The following is a 16,134-nucleotide window of genomic DNA, read 5'->3' on the forward strand; positions in this document are numbered from 1 at the left end:
CATGTTTTTCAGCTGGAGAAGCAGGAGGAGGCAGAGCTGCAGCTGCTGTGGACACCCTGACCTTGTGCTCAGCCCAGACATCTGCAGCAGGCTTGGCTTCCCAAGGTTTTCCTTGATTAAAGCAGCAAGGCCAGAGAGCTCTGCCACCCACCTGCCCCCAGTTCTGCTGCTGTCCCAGGGTCCCTGTCAGTCTGTCTGTCTGTCCCCAGCCCTCTCCTCCCCAATGCAGTGGTGGCTTCTCATCATTTCCTCTCACCCTTCCTCAATGTACAATCCCAGGGTGCTGTGAGCACCACAGCTCTGCTCAGGAGTGGGCAGGGACTGAACTGACTGTGCTTGGAAAAGAAGCAAAGGTGGAGACATTTGTTGTGGAGCAAAGGGCATCAAACAAGGCCAGAAGAACAAACTGATTTCTTGCAGCCCCTGCTCTGACCCTCCTACTTTTAAGCTCTGTAGTCCTGATCCTGACTAGTGTCAGAATTCTCTCTTCAGGAGGAGCAGGGTATGGAGGTGGGGAATTCAAAAAGCAAAGTTCTGGTATTTGTGATCCATCATTTTCTATCAGCTGAAGAATTAAACGTGGCTCCTCGTCTCAGACAATTTATGACCCTGGTGTTCTTGTTTGTGCCTGTGCTTCTTCCTGATCCAGATGTCCTCCTGAAGGAAGAGCCCTCCTGTGACCTGCTGGATGTCACAGGAACTGCCTGGTGTCTGAGCTCTGGATTTTGGAATCTTCAGTGCACCAGCAGTGTATTAAAGAGGAGAGAAAACAAGGAGCAACAACCGATTTACTTACTCCCAACTTTCCTTCCTAACCAAAGGAAAGCTGGGATGTTCTCAGTGCTCAGCATCTCCCTATAACCTGTTCCATCTCTGGTTTCTCCTCAGGATCCAGCTGCTGTGGAAGCTCACTGCACCTACCTGACCTCAGGCACTGCCCTCGTGCTGTGCCTGCAGAGACCCAATGCTGTGAAGAAACTGATGGATCTGCTGGGACCAGAGGATCCTCAACTGGCCCAAGCACTGGATCCATCCCTCTGGAGGGTTCAGTATGGAACCAGCACAGTCCAGAATGGATTTTATGGTGGGTTTTTGTAAAAGAAAAGTCCAAAGGCTCAGATGTGTTATGTGTTGTTCCCTCCTGCACTGTCAGTGCAGATCCAGCCTTGGCAGGCACTGGAGGCCATTATTCCCTAGAGAGGTTTCCCTGTGTTCTGGGTGGCTGAGCTGAGTGTGTCTCAAGCAGTGAAATATTCTCCCAGAAGATCCATTCCAAAAGGTTCTTCCCAGAGCAGCCCTAGCTCTGCCTTTATCAGAACACATTTCCTTTGATCTCTTCCCTGCTTGGTCATTTTGTCCTTTTAGCTTGGTTAGTTTGGAATTATCCCCAAGAACCCATCTGTGTTCCCTGCTTGTGTTCACTGCTTCCTGATGTCTCCATTGGCCAATTCCAAGATCTCACAAAGGCTCCAGGACCCTGAATTCCTGTAACATCTCCCAGTGCTGATGGCTGGCAGGAGAGAGGTGATCCCAACCTGCTCTGGCTGAGGCCAGCAGGGAAATTCAGCTTGTTCCCACCTGCAAAGGCTCTTCCCAGCTGGGCACAGGCACAGGGCAAGTCAGAATCGTTGGAATTCTGAACCAGCCCAGCTCTTCTGCCAGCAGGGAAGCACTGGGATGTGCAGTGTGTGTAGGGGGTGGTGAAGGATGGGAAAATGGGAAGTGCCACAAGGAGGGAAGGACGTCATTCCAAAATTCACATGGAATAAGGCACAGTTAGCCTGTGTTTTTCCTCAGTGTTACACCGATTTTGCTCTAATAGTTATATGAATATAAAAATAATGAAGTAATAACTCTGTAAACACAGGTGAGCTGGCAAGCACTGTGTGCCCTCAAGTCCCACAGGAACTTTCCTGACAAGATCCATTGGATTATTTGACTCTTCCTGTTGTATCCTGGGCTGTGAAATCACTCCCTCTTTTCACCCAGATCAAGTGGGCTGAGAACTGGCAGGGAGTGAAGGAGCCACAGCTTGGCAAAGACAACCAACCCTTTGCTGCAGAACCTTCTTTAACCCTGAGGACTTGGACTCAGCCAGGAGGGATCCCACAGGATTGGTGGGAGTGACTGAAGAGCAGGATCTGCTTACACACACACACACACACACAAAAAAAAAAAAAAAAAAAAAAAAAAAAAAAAAAAAAAAAAAAAAAAAGTGGTCAGGACTCTCCAGCCAACACTTTTGCATTGTCAGCCCTTGCTTCTCTTGCTCTGGAGATGAATGAATGGATTGTGTATCCAGATTGCTCTGAAATTCCTCAGTCATGGCTAAGAATGGGAAATATATATCCCAGATTTCAGATCTTTGCTACAGTTGGAGCATAATTCAATGAAAATGAGAAAGGGAAACTGAGTCTCATCCTATTTCTATTGGGAGTTACAGAGAGAGCTCCCCGTGTGAGAGAGATCCTTGGATGTTGTGACCCCCTTCAGTCCCCGGGCTGGGATGTGAAGCTGCTCTGGGATCTGGGCTGAGCCCTGAGCTGGCCCTGCCCTCTGAGCCCAGAGCAGGGCACTGTGTAGGGCCCAGCTGGCCCACAAAGCCCTCCCTGCACACATTCCAAGAACAGGGATGCAGCTGTAGATAACACTGATGGATCTGACCCAGCTGCTCTGCCCTGGAGCCATCTATCCACAAGGAAAGGAGTGTTCCTAACCCCCTGCACCTCCCAGGGCTTGTCCCCCAAAACAGATGAAATATTTTTCCACAAACTAATCTAGAAGAACCTTCAATGAATAACTGGGGGACTGTGCAAGCCCCTCTTCCTTTCCCAGGAGGAAATATCAGAGTTTCCTAGTTTTGTTCCAGCTGAGGAAGAACTCCAGTTAATGCCTGAAGCAGAGCAAACTCTCACTTTTCCTCTCAAAGTGACAAAGGAAATGCAATTACATGAAGATGAAGTTCCAGGGAGACTGGTGAACCAAGAAATGCAGCTTTAATCCTCTGGGGCTCAGCTGCAGAGCTGAACCTGCACCCTCCCATCTCCTCTGGGGTTTGGGAAATCATTGGACTGTGCTTTTTCTTACATCCAAAGAGCTCTTACATGTGCACCCTACACTGTCTCATACCTTGAGCAGAGTGGGAGTAAAAGGCTCATTTTGGGAGCATTTGTGTTCTCTGCAATGCCCCAAATGGTGGAAGCACAGAAGGTTTGGTGTGGAGGTATGGGAAGGATCCAGCTCAGCTCAAACACTGGATTGTAAACTGCTGCCTTAAGGGCTCTGGCTACACAAACCCTGGAATTATGGAGCTCCAACAGGGCTGAGTGCTCTCAGGTGGGATCCTTTAAATGGGTAGGCTCCAAGGTGATAATATTTCAGAGGATATTTGTGTCCCAGGAGGATGGATCTGTGCCAGCACATTGACAATCTATCTAAACTCCAATAGAAAAAGCTTTTCCCTCTCTAATATTTTCCATCCACAAATCTCCAAACATTCTGAGTAATGCTTTATAACACTGTTGCTTTATAGGGAAATATTCAGCTGCTAAGCCTGGAGGGACCTCTCGAGTCACTGAGTTCAGTTAATTCCCTCACAGGCAGCCCCAGCACGTTTTCCCTTCCATAAGCACCCACCCCAACTGGGTGGATGTCACAGAGCTTTGAGAGCTAAAAATCTTCTTATATTTTCAAACTTAAATATAGCCTCATACAGTTTGTGCCCATTTGTTCCCTGTGCCGTTATCTGGACTTTATTTTAAGTAGCTCTTTTTACACCTCTGACCTTTCCTACCCTGAAGTGTTTATCAGAAATCAGATTTGTTTCTCAGCTTTGGGTCGTGTTGGGTCAAACGAGCCAAGGTCTGTTTTAACTCTTCAGATGATTCTCCATTTCCCCAGTAATCTTCATGTCATTTTTCTGACTGTTGTGGTCTTAATTTACCTTTCTTGACCAGAGGTGAACAGGAAAATCTACTTCCATCAGCAATGCCTTGTGCTAATTCTGATTTCCATGGTCAGTCAGCGTTCTCGGCATATTTGGGACCTGCATTATTGTTACTAAGTACATTTGTTTTACTAACCAGTAGCTCTTCCTCTTCAGTCAGGGCAGACTGGTGTGATCCAGAAGCAAAGGAACAACAGGATTTAGAGCTGGAATTGAAAGGTTTCACAGTCTCCTTAACATGATTCCCTCAGCTCCACTGTTAAGAAGTAAAAGGAGTCTTGTTTACACGAGGAGGCTGCTGAGTGATCGTAGGACAGAATCAAAATACCAAGGAGGCAATGGAACTATTCTAAATATAATGGTTTAAAATGTTTGCTATTACTGTACAGAACAGCTGGCCTTTAAAGCAATTACTGCAGTGAGTTGCACATCATCAATCTCTCCAAAAGATGAGTGTGAGTCTAGAGAATGTTTAATTCATGGCCTGAGAGAATCTTCTCATTGTATTTATCTCTCAGGCTCCAGATCCTATCCAATGGCTGTGCGGGATGTGAAGCTGTTTTTCCCAGAAGGGCTGTGCTGTGCCCAGTGTCAGCCAGTGCAGGAGCAAGAGGTAGGAATCTGCACTTTCCTGAGCTTTCTCCTGCTGTGCCAGAGCAGCAGCTTTGGCCCTGCTATCCCATGACTTCTCTCCTATTGTGCTGTAGATAATGCAGCTCTGGATGCGTTTCCTAAGCTGCCAAGTTCTCCTGGTGCTGGGGATGTTCCTCCCTCTGCAGTGACCCCTCAGCTGCTGCAGATCTGTTTGTTCAGAGCTCAGGCTCTGGGCTGCTGCTCCCAAATGATCAACATTGCTTTGGAAGCAGGTCAGGAGCAGGGACAGCAGCCTCACCATGACTGCTGAGGCACACTTGACCCAGGAGCTGGTTTTTCACCAGCTTTGTATCACTCAGGGATGAGATGGCTGATGATGTGAAAATGATTGAGATGTGCTCAACCAAGGGATGGAAATGTCTGAGCTTTGCTGTGGCTCAGAGATGATCCAGCTGAGATGGTCCTCACAGGAGATCAGCTCTGGAAATGGCCACATCTGTAATGGGCTTCACTCCTGTCAGGGCACTCTGACTGTGCCACTTCACTTAGGGACAGAGGGAGCTGCTGCAGCCCAGCGTGGCACTGGGTAAAGCTGTCACACTCTCACAGGTTTTGTTTGAGCTCCTGGCCTTGAAAAGCTGGGAGTAGAGACCTTAGAATGATGTCTGGATATGGGGACCTTGAAAAGGATGATGAGATGCTGCACTGAATTAAGCCTCAATTAAAAAGAAGAATGCATGCAAAATGTTCTTGTATCTCCAGACAAGCAGGTGTTTTCTCGGCTGGCAATTACAGAAGTGCACGACAGCAACAAAAGCTTCACAGCTTGCTTGAATCAATACTTGAGGAGTGTTATCCCTCCTCATTAGGTAATGTGTTCACATGGCTTGCTTCTCCCTCCCTCCCTGCTTTCCCTCCTGCAGATCCAGAACCTGAAACACGACCCCATCCTCAGCCTGGGGACCAGGAGGCAGCGCAGGATCCTGACCCGTGACCCGGGGGGACATCCCAGTGTCCTGGGCTCCCAGCAGCCAGGCAGTGCTGGTAAGGAATTGTAACTCCTGTTATAGATTGGGACTGCTATTGATTAATTGGACAGCAAGACAAACCATCTGGTGGCAGCAAGATTGGGTATTTATGTCCTTTCAGAAGGGAGAGACAGCTCTGAGCTGTAGAGAACAGCTCTGGGGGAGTCCAGCCTTTAACTGTTCACCTGCCAGCACTTCAGGGCTTTACAGACAGAGCTGTCCACAAGGGCTGACCTAAACAGCAGCACCAGAACAAGCACTGACAGCACAGCTGGTGTCAGGGCAGCACATGTTCCTCTCTGAACCTTCCCAGGTGTCTCAGCACAAACCTGATGGTTTGTGTCCATTCAGAGCCTCCCCTGGAGAGGCAGGAGCACAGGGCTGGGCAGTGTGAGCTGTTCTGTGCTGTGAGTAGATAAATATCAGTTGGTACAAGGAGTGCTGCTGGCAGCATGGCCAGAGGCCTCTCCTGAGCTGGGCTGAGAGCTCATTCAGCTCCCACTGCTGCTGAGCAGCTGCCAGCTCCAAATGACTCCCAGCTATGGCCAGGCTGACTTTGATTGGGAGCTGAAGCCTCAGCCAGGCTGACACTTCCTGAGATGCAGCAGCTTCTCAGGGCCTCTCCTGCTGATTTGACTTGATAGACATGTGTAAACACAGCTGTGCTGCAGGGCAGTGGATGGCACTGACACCAGGGGATGCTCCCACCTCAGGATGTTGTGGATTGATCCCAAGCCTTTATAAACAAGCAGGGACCAGGTGAAGCATCCCTGTGGTGTTCCCTGGGGAACAGAATTGTTTAGAAACAGGCTATTCCCATTCCTGGAGCTTCAGTTCTGATGTGGGCAGCTCAGAAAATGTTCCTGTGCTACACTTGATCACTGCAGTCCTTAATCCCAGCAGTGGAACCACAGGATTGTTGTGGATGGGAGAGGAGCAGGATAAAAAAGTGACAGAATCCCAGCCCAGGCTGACACGGGACTTTGGGGGGCATTGGTCACATACCAGCAGGTGCAGAAGTGCAGGGAGGGGATGGTAAATCAAACCCTCTGCTCCTGGGGTGAACACCAAGTCACTTTTGTGCAAGGGGTCTCTGAAGGAGGATTTGTCCCAAGGTATTTGGGAAGGGTGTTTTCCCCATCATCTTAGTGCACAGTGGGAAAGGAGCAGGTTTGCTGTGATCACATCACTTTGATTTGTAGAAGAGATTGCAAAAAATAAAATAAAAATAAAATCTTGCTGTGAAGAGAGCACAGGTATTCTGCAGGCTTTGCACAGCTCAGTGATGGGAGCTAATCTCAAAATACATGTCCCTAATTTCCTGCTGCACGAGGATATCTTCACTTTGAAGATGCCTAAGCAGAGTAAAGAGGAAAGCAGCGCACAGCGCTGATGTGTTTATGTCTCAGAAAATGTATTTCAAAGAGTTACTGCCCTGGAAAAGCCAGTCCATGTGATCTCTGAACTGTCAGGCACGATCTCGTAAGTGCCTCCAGCAAAGCAGACACATCACTCACGTTCTGGGCTCCTCTTGGACACTAGAGGAAGCTCTTGCACACAAGGAAACCTCCTTCCAGCAAATAATTATCACAAAGCTGCTGCCTAATGGACAGACAGATTCATCATGAGCAAAATATGAAATACATTAAGCCTCACGTATGCTGAGCAGAATTACATTTGGGATTATAAAAGCAGCTGGATTAGCAGCTTTCTCTGCTAGGGAAAAATGAAAATGGAATAGTATCTCCTGTAGCAAACCAGCAGTTGTCCTTGTCTGACTCCTGAAATGGGGTCACTCCTGCTGTCTTGTGATCTCCAGACAGAGACACAAAGATGGGCAGCAGCTCGGGATGAGCATCCCATGGCACAGCCCATGGCACATCCCAGGGCTCATCCCAAGGCACATCCTGGGGCTCATCCCAGGGCACATCCCAGGGCTCATCCCATGGCTCATCCCATGGCACATCCCATGGCACATCCCATGGCTCATCCCATGGCACATCCCAGGGCACAGCCCACAGCACATCCCAGGGCTCATCCCGAGGCACATCCCAGGGCACAGCCCAGGGCACATCCCAAGGCACATCCCAGGGCACAGCCCATGGCACATCCCAGGGCACATCCCATGGCACATCCCAACACTGCGGTGCCTCCAACTGCCATGGACACGTCTGTACCAGGGCAGAGGCACTGAGAGGGCTCAGAGGTGCTGGGAGCAGAGACCAAATCAGTGTTTTGCTCTTTTCCCATCAGGTCAGGCATTGCTGGAGAAGCCCTGCCAAACCACCTGCCTGGTGCTGCCCGGGATAATCCTGCAGGATTCAGAGTCCCCTCCGTACGTGGAGCTGCTGGAGGAGCTCGTGGGCAGTGGCTTTGTGGTGACAGGAGCTCGCCTGGTTGTGCTGGACTCTCCTCAGGCTCTCTGCATCTCCCAGATGTTCAGCAGGGCCAAGGGCAGTGTTGCAGCAAAGGTATGGAACAGCTGGAGCTGGGCTTTGCTTCCTTAGCGCAAAAGAAGAGTCTTTTAATGCCTCGCTCTGATGTGCTGCCCCGAGGCTTTGGTGGCACTATTACAACACTGCCTCTAAGCCCTGGCACCTTTGGTGAGTAATGTGGGACACTTCCTGGTGGTCCTGCATCCCTGGAAGCCCTCAACACCATCCCCTCACATATCCCTCATGGGAATGGCCCATCCATCACTCATTTATTGAATGTTTCATTCCAGGCAGCCATCACCCTGTTCTGTGTGCTCTGCTGCTGTCTCCTGTCTTGTTTCTCCATATAAATATATAAATGGTTTCTATTTCCCTCTCTGTAATCACACCATATTAATCCTCCTCTACAATGCTAAAAACCCTTTTTTCTTCTTGAGCTGTGACTTGGAGTCTTGGACAGATTTCCCACCTCAAGTGTTGTCTCCCACTCTGGGGTTCCCAGCACAGGAAGGACATGGAGCTGCTGGAGCCAGTGCAGGGGAGGCACCAGGATGATCAGAGGGATGGAGCAGCTCTGCTGGGAGGAAAGGCTGAGGGAATTAGGATTGTTCACCTGGAAAAGAGAAGGCTTTGGGGTGGCCTAACTGTAGCCTGGGATGTGAAGGAGCTACAAGAAAGATGGAGAGAGACTATTTAAAAGGGCCTGAAGGGTAAGGGGGAATGGCCAGAGGGCAGGGTTAGGTATTGGGAACTAATCCTTCCCTGTGAAGGTTGGCAGGCCCTGGCACAGGGTGCCCAGAGAAGCTGTGGCTGCCCCTGGATCCCTGGAAGTGTCCAAGGCCAGGTTGGATGGGGCTTGGAGCAGCCTGGGATAGTGGAAAGTGTCCCTGGATATGGCTGGTGGTGGACGGGATGACCTTTGAGGTCTTTTCAGCCCAGGCCATTCTGTGACTCTCAGTAGGTCCAGCCCAGCCTGGGGTTTGGGCCCAGGATGTGCTGCTGGGCTGAGCTGACATTGCTCCACAGCAACACAATACCAGGCCCAGACTGTTTTTCCTTTTGCTGCAGGAGAAGCCCACCCAGTCAGGAACCTTGCCTGGGCAAAGCTGGAATATGCAGGGAAGTGCTGTCAGCAGCAGAGAGTAAACAAGGGGGGAAAGTAATTACAGTGGCAGTAGCAAACCAACAATCACCTGAGGGTTGTCAGACCACAGCAGAACCTTCACAAAGCACAAACATTTGGGCTTCCAGCTCTCAGTTCTAAATCTTGGGTGTTATCTGTAATAGGAGCATGTAAGATCTTTTCAGGTTGTCCTTTTTAAAACTGACAGCATCCCTTTGAAGTACATCTGTATGGAACAGCAATTACATCTAGCAGCCAATTAGTGTAAGTGCTGCTTGCCTGTCCCCTGAGTCCCTCGAGGATCTGTCCCTCTGCACATTGAATGTGCACAGCTCTCTAAGAAGGACAAATCAGCGTTGAGGGAGCAGAGCCATCCCTCCTCCCTCCCTCAGAGATAAATGGCCCTGGGCAGAGCTGGCGTGTTTCCAGAAGGATCTGTCACTGCTGAGCCAAAGGTGAATGTTACAGCCTTTGCTCTCCCTCTCTAGAAGGGAGATGGGCTGCTTCAAGTAATGAATGTTTCTGCTGCAATATCTCAATATTTACCTGTCTTGGTGTTCCTGCTTCCAGCAGAGGTGGGGACTGAATAGCACACCCAGATACTCTGCTGGTTTTCACTCAGAGAGGGCTGCAGGAATATTGGAGAGCTCTGGGGATCACAAACAGCTCAGACACGGCACTGGCTCTGCCAGGAAGGATCTGTGGCTCCTGTTCCTCACCCATCAGCCAGACTTAGAGACTTGTCCAAGTGCAGAGCAGCACCAAAGCTGTGTTCCTGCCTCTCTTGCAGTGCTCCCTGTTGAAGGATGGGCTGTGCCTGGTGCTGGCAGCCCAGCGGGACAGCGCTGTCACCTCCCTGCCCTCCCTGCTGCACAGGTAAGGAGCTCCTGCCCTCAGGAGGGCACTTCTCCATCAGGGCAGCCTGTTCTGCACAGTGACCTTGTTCAGGGGTCAGTCACTGGGGCATGGAATTGTTAAGGTTGGAAAAGATCAAGCCCAGGCAGAAACTCAGCACCATCAGCACATTCACCATTAAACCAGGCCCTCAAGTGCCACATCCAACACCTCCAGTGATGAGGACTCCACCCCTGCCCTGGGCAGCTGTGCCAATATCTGACCACCCTTCCCATGACGAAATTTTCCCAATATCCAACCTAAACTTCCCCTGGTGCAACTTGAGGCCGTTTCCCCTTGTCCTGTCCCTGTTCCCTGGGAGCAGAGCCCAATTTCCCCCTGGCTGTCCCCTCCTGTCAGGGAGTTGTGCAGAGCCACAAGGTCCCCCCTGAGCCTCCTTTTCTCCAGGCTGAGCCCCTTTCCAGCTCCCTCAGCCTCTCCTGGTGCTCCAGCCCCTTCGCCAGCTCTGTTCCCTTCTCTGGACTTTTGTCATGAGGGTCCCAATACCTGAGCGTGTCCTCTTGGTTCCAAACCATCTGTCCTCTACTCAGGACCTTAAAAAACCAAGTTGTGTTCTTTGTTAAGGACCTGCAGTGTCCATAAGGCTCAGCAGCGTGGTTCTGTGAATACAGGGAATTCTCTGAAATAAGAACTCACATTGGGAATAGACCTGCTGAATCAATAAAATTCCTAGGAGAAATATCTCAGTGGATTTTATGTTTGCTGTGGAGGAAAAAAAAAAAAAAACAACACAAAAACAACACCCAACCAAAAACCCAAACCTTAAAATAAACGCCATCAAAAATTAGCCTCTTAAATAAATCACCAGAAAGGCTGGGTAGAGGATGTATAAGCCTGGAAAAACAAACAGAACCCCTCTGCAGGGACTGATTAGTGAAACAGAGTGATTAGCAGGGCAATTAACCCTGTGTTCCCCAGAGGGAAGGGCTCCCTGGTATTTGGCACTGGCATGTGCAGCTCTCACACATGGCTCCTCTGGCACAGGAACCAAGAGTCGGGTTTGTGCCACATCCCGTGTGGAGCAGCCCAGCAGCCACGCCAAAAACCCCATCCTGACTTTGGCTGTGCCCTCTGGAGGACTTCCAGAAAGTGCTGTCAGTGAGACAGGAGTCAGGGATTCGGGGATGCTGGAATTTGCAGGCACCAAGGGATCAAAGCTGAACATCCACGTTGCTGCACCTCAGAGTTCTCATACTCTGCAGAAATGTTCCCAGAGCCACACCTGGGAGGAGTGGTTGGAACAGATCTCATTGGTGACTTCTCAAAAATGTTTTTTTAGGCTACTGACAGCACTTTGACTTTGCTTCCATTCATTTAAAATCACACCCTTGGGGAGCCACATCCCAAATCTTCCACTCTGCAAGGGGAGAAAAACAGCAAATTACCCCAGTCCTATCTGCTGAGATTCCTTCCACTCTTTCTCTGGCTTACAATGAAAAAAGAAGTGAACTCCTGGGAAGCCTGGAGGTCACTGCTGGAGATAGTTCTGGGAGAGTCACTTAAGATTCTTTATTTTCCCCAGCACCACCAGCCATGGATGCTGTTTAACAGCAGGAGCTGCAGCCCAGCACTTCCCTCTCCTTCAGGCTGGATATTTCCAGGGGTCAGTCCCAAGGCAGCCCCTCCAGAGACACCTCCTGTGGCTTCTCCTGGATTTCAGAGAGCCCAGAGGCTGGGCAGGAATTGGTGCCAATCTCTGCACCTTTTCTTGCTCTGTAGAAAGGATGAACTTCTGTGCTGATCTCCAAAATACACTTAAGGGGGTCAGGAGGTGCTTCCAAAGGGCAGGATCCACTCCCAAAGCGATGGATCTACCCCCAAACAGCAGCATCCACTCTGCCTCTCCCCCCAGTGCCAGAACCAGTGATCACTGAGCCTTTTCAAACCAGCTCTATTAAAAAAAAAAAAAAATTGTTTTCATGATGGAAAATGCCTGTGGAAGGGAGGGGCAGCAAGGAGTGCCCGAGGGTGGGAGGAGGGAGGACTCTGATCCTCAGGGAGATCAGCAGCTCACACCCTTATTGTCTCTGGAGCTGTCGAACTTTTTAAAATCAGCCTGACTTCACTGGTGCCTCCCAAGGACTCTTCATGCCAAGACATCATCAATTTAAATAACACCAGAGGTTAATTACTCTTACAGCTCCATCAGCCCTTTCTGTCCCGGATAAATCACTGGATATTTATCTCTCTCTCTCTCTCTGCCAGGATTCCAATACCTGCCCAGGTCCCTGTATTTCAGGGATTATTTTCCAGCCCTGGGACTTGAGTCACAGCTGAGCCACATTTCTGGGGCTCTATGCCATGGGGAGGGACGTTCCCATCTGTAGGAAAGCCTGGCTGTGATGTCAGAGATGGGCTGGGATAAGGAGGAATCAGGTGTTGAGAGGAACAATATAACTGCTGCTGGTCCTGAGCCTATTAAAGCTTTGCTCTGGCAAGGAGAGACATTCAGATCTTGGGGCATTTGGAGACAGCCCCAGACCCTCCTTGCTGTGGTTGTTCAGCAGCAGGGACCACTCTGGCTGCTCTTTGGACATCCAGGGCGTTATTCCTGCACAGAGCACAGAAAAAAGGTCAGGAACAATGCAGATGTGGGCACAAAAGCAGCCAGGGAGTTTTGGGAGTTGGCTGCCAAAAGTGGAGCCAAAGCAAGAATTTGGGAGACTCTGGGATCATGCCAAGGAGAGCCCAGGACAGAGGGAGAGCTGGGGGAGCAGTGGGGACCCCAGAGAGAAAAGTGACACCATCCTATCCACAGAAAAGGGAAAACTTATGTGAGACTCACCCTTCTTGTTCTGTCAGCATCCGCCTGCCTGGATGGCTCAGGATAAAGCATCTGAATTTTCCCTGTCATAACTTGTTTTCACAGCCACATTTCCTGGCTGCAGGGTGGCAGAGGCAAGAATTTACAGCAGGAGATTCAAAGAGACTCCTGGAAGGAAGGCACGCTCTGCTTTTTTATGCATGACAAACCAGATTTAGCTGCCTAAAGAGGTGATGCTGATTCCACAGTGATTACTCCTCTATGGTTTTAAGCGTTTAAAAAGCACTTTAAGGTTGTCAGGGCCTGTGTTGTGCACAGACTTAGCAGCTCACCTGGTTAACTCAGCTCAGTTGGCAGGATTTGGCTAAAACACCCCCAAAACTGAGCTGCAGGGGGAGAAATTCAGAGTTTAGGCCGGGCTTTGTGCCTTCCTGCCCTTAAACGAGGTTCTGCAATCAGAGCAGGAGCCAAGTGCTGAGGAACTTAGCTGGATGTTTTTCTCTCTGATGAAACATTCTTACCAAGTGTTAATTGCTGCTAGCAGGGAGCGATGTTATCCCTATAGGAAGCTCATCCCGGGGAGCTTTGGAGGGGAAGGAGGTGTAGAAATTAAAAAAAAAAAAAAAAAAAAAAAAAAAAAATGAGAGAGGGAGGAAAAAAAAATTGAACACATGGGGTGTAAAATCTGGGAGCTGTTGAAAAGCAGTGAAGGGAAAACTGTTGCCAAGCACAATACCTGGATATGGGGGCAGGGAGCTGGGAGTGGTTTCCAAAGCCTGGGGAGAGTTTTCCAGCCTGAAGCTCCGAGTGTGCACAGAAATCCCTGGAAAAGGCACTGCTGAAATTGGTACCTGGCCTCTCAATTTCTCTGGAATATATTCTGTGCTCAGGTCCTGTGTGGCTTTAGGAGAGCCTGAGCAAAACCAGGAGTGGTGAGGCAGTTCCTGCTGCTCCAGGCAGTTCAGTAAATCCTGGGATTGGGGGAAAAACACCCAGATTATTTCAGTGGAGAAAAAGCTCCTTGCTCAGAGCAAAGTGCCCACATTTATGTGATTTCCCACTGCCCCAGAAGTGCCCAGATTTATGTGCATTTCCCACTGCCCCAGAGCCACCATTATGGACGTGGCAGTTTGTTGGAAGGTTTGTATTTAAATAGTGAGAAGCCATTTACACAAAGCTTTGTAAGAGCCAGGATTTAGCTGTGTAAAGAGGAGCAGTAACAGATGCCCGTGGCTGGAGCTGCTGGCACAGAGCTCAGACCTCTCCAGAGCTGGGTTATTTCCCTCTCTCCCTTCAGCTGACATGGCAAACTAACCCTGCTGCCCTTTCTCTTTGCCCCCAGTGCCTGCTGGCAGAACCCCTTGGTCCTGGACACTGCAGAGCATCTCCTTTATCCCCAGAATGAGAATCAGGCAAGTAGAGAAGTTTATGGTATGGATATGTGTCCTTTGTACCTCTGTGATGAAGGAAACTTGTTAATATTGGTTGAAATTTCAAAGAAAATGAGATTTTTTGAGTCAGAGGTGGTGACAGCCCCAAGCCTTGGCTTAGGCTGAGAGCCCAGAACATGGGGAAGGTGGGACCAAAATCCTGTCAAACTGTCTCCCACGTTGCAGTGGTGACACAGTTTTGAATCAAAACATTTGGAGATATTGATAAAGGTTCTATATTTTCCATAGAAAATGTGAAAAGCCAACACTGAGAAAAATATCATGGAATGGTTTGGGGTTGGAAAGGACCTTAAAGCTCATCCAGTCCCATCCCCTGCCATGGGCAGGGACATCTCCCACCATCCCAGGCTGCTCCAAGCCCTGTCCAGCCTGGCCTTGGACACTTCCAGGGATTCAGGAACAGCCACAGCTGCTCTGGGCACCCTGTGCCAGGGCCTGCCCACCCTCCCAGGGAACAATTTCAAGTGTCTGTGATATTTGTCAAAAAATAGCAACAGGAAATGTTCATTCAGGCCCTATGGCCAAGCTGGCACAGGCCCTGTGTTCTGAAAGTTGCATTTCAGAAGCCCAAATCCAAGTGGAAGAGGAGGAGTGAAGCCATTAGCCATTCCAGGGATGGTCTAGCTGAATATTTTCTCAGTAATTCATCCCAAGAAAGGAAACACTGAGCTCCAGACATGTGGGCAGCTAATGGGAATAAACTGCATAAATACATTCAAAATTCGGGCTGTGATCATCAGAGTTTAGTTCAAAACCAGGGAGAGGTTTGGATAGAGGAGGCAGAGCCTGAGGAGTTGGGATCAGGAGATGTGAAGTCCTGGTGGAGCTGTCCCTGCCCATGCCAGGGGCGTGGAGTGACATGAGCTTTAAGGTCCCTTCCAGCCCAAACCATTCTGTGATTCTGCAATAAAAAAAAGACTTGTGGAGAGTGAGAAACGGACAAACCTCTCCTCTGAATCCCTTTTTATTCCCAATAAAAGCCCAGCAGGAGAGCGAGATATGTTTGTAACCTCACCTGACACATCAGAGCTGCCTCCTTCAAGCACCAAGCATTGAGCCTTTAAAGGACACCGAGCCCTCTTTGAAGTGTGCATTCCTGCTTTTAACACAGACAAAACTACCCCAAGTTCCTCAGAGTGGCTGAGCTGCTCTTTCCAGCATTTTTTCCCGGGGTATTTTGGGATCCCTGGAGCTGCAGTGCCCTGCACAGCTCTGCAGGGTTGTCACAGCCCACTGCTGCTGCTGCTGCCAGGGTGCCAGGCTGTTGCCAAGGAATGTGACAGGCCAGCAAGTCCAGGCTGCCTCCTGATTTGCTTTGAAAGGACATTACATCTCTGTGCCTGACATAAAATCTCTTCTGCTTCCCGGTACTGGGGAATGAACCTATCAGGGATAGGCTTAGAGAGGTTTTTTTTGTGCTAGAAAGGAGAAAAAAGCAAATATGCTCAGCTTTTCTCCTGCTTCTGGCAGCTTGGGATGTGCAATCTAATCCCTCTGGGAAGCAGGAGCTTGGAGTTTGGAGCAGGAATGCAGTCCTGGGACAGCAGCACGTCTCCCTGGGGGTACAAACAGCACAGCAGCAGCTCCTCTTGGTTTTCCAATGGGCCTTTTTCTCCCAAGTTCAGGGTAGGTTCAGGAATCAGAGTGAGATCTGAGGAGCAAACACACCGGGGAGTCTGTTCCTCAAAGGATGGCCCCAGGAATGATGTTTGAGCCTCTGATCTCCTGCTAATGAGTTTATGAAATGTCAGCCAGGCTTTGCAGGGCAGAGCTAATGAGCAACAGCACAATATCAGGCAAAGTTCAGGAGGGTTAAATGAACATGGGTTTCAAATCCTCATGGTCTGAGCAGAGCTGCAGCCTTTCCTGGTGGAGTCA

At 49.7% G+C, this 16,134-nt stretch overlaps 1 protein-coding gene across 1 annotated transcript in view; it reads left to right on the forward strand.

Annotated features, from left to right (window-relative positions):
* The window catches only part of DNAAF8 (dynein axonemal assembly factor 8), a gene marked incomplete at its 5' end in the record, with an annotated part of 86,905 nt that overhangs the window by 67,907 nt on the left and 2,864 nt on the right, over positions 1-16,134 (forward strand). Inside the window, 6 exons of the mRNA XM_083872312.1 lie at positions 889-1,084; positions 4,465-4,559; positions 5,464-5,584; positions 7,822-8,039; positions 9,917-10,002; positions 14,148-14,217. Of these exons, the coding sequence (XP_083728438.1) occupies positions 889-1,084; positions 4,465-4,559; positions 5,464-5,584; positions 7,822-8,039; positions 9,917-10,002; positions 14,148-14,217 (786 nt within the window). The remainder of the gene's footprint in view (positions 1-888; positions 1,085-4,464; positions 4,560-5,463; positions 5,585-7,821; positions 8,040-9,916; positions 10,003-14,147; positions 14,218-16,134) is intronic.

The sequence above is a fragment of the Zosterops lateralis genome, assembly GCF_965231275.1.
Source record: "Zosterops lateralis genome assembly, chromosome: 15".
Lineage (NCBI taxonomy): Eukaryota > Metazoa > Chordata > Aves > Passeriformes > Zosteropidae > Zosterops > Zosterops lateralis.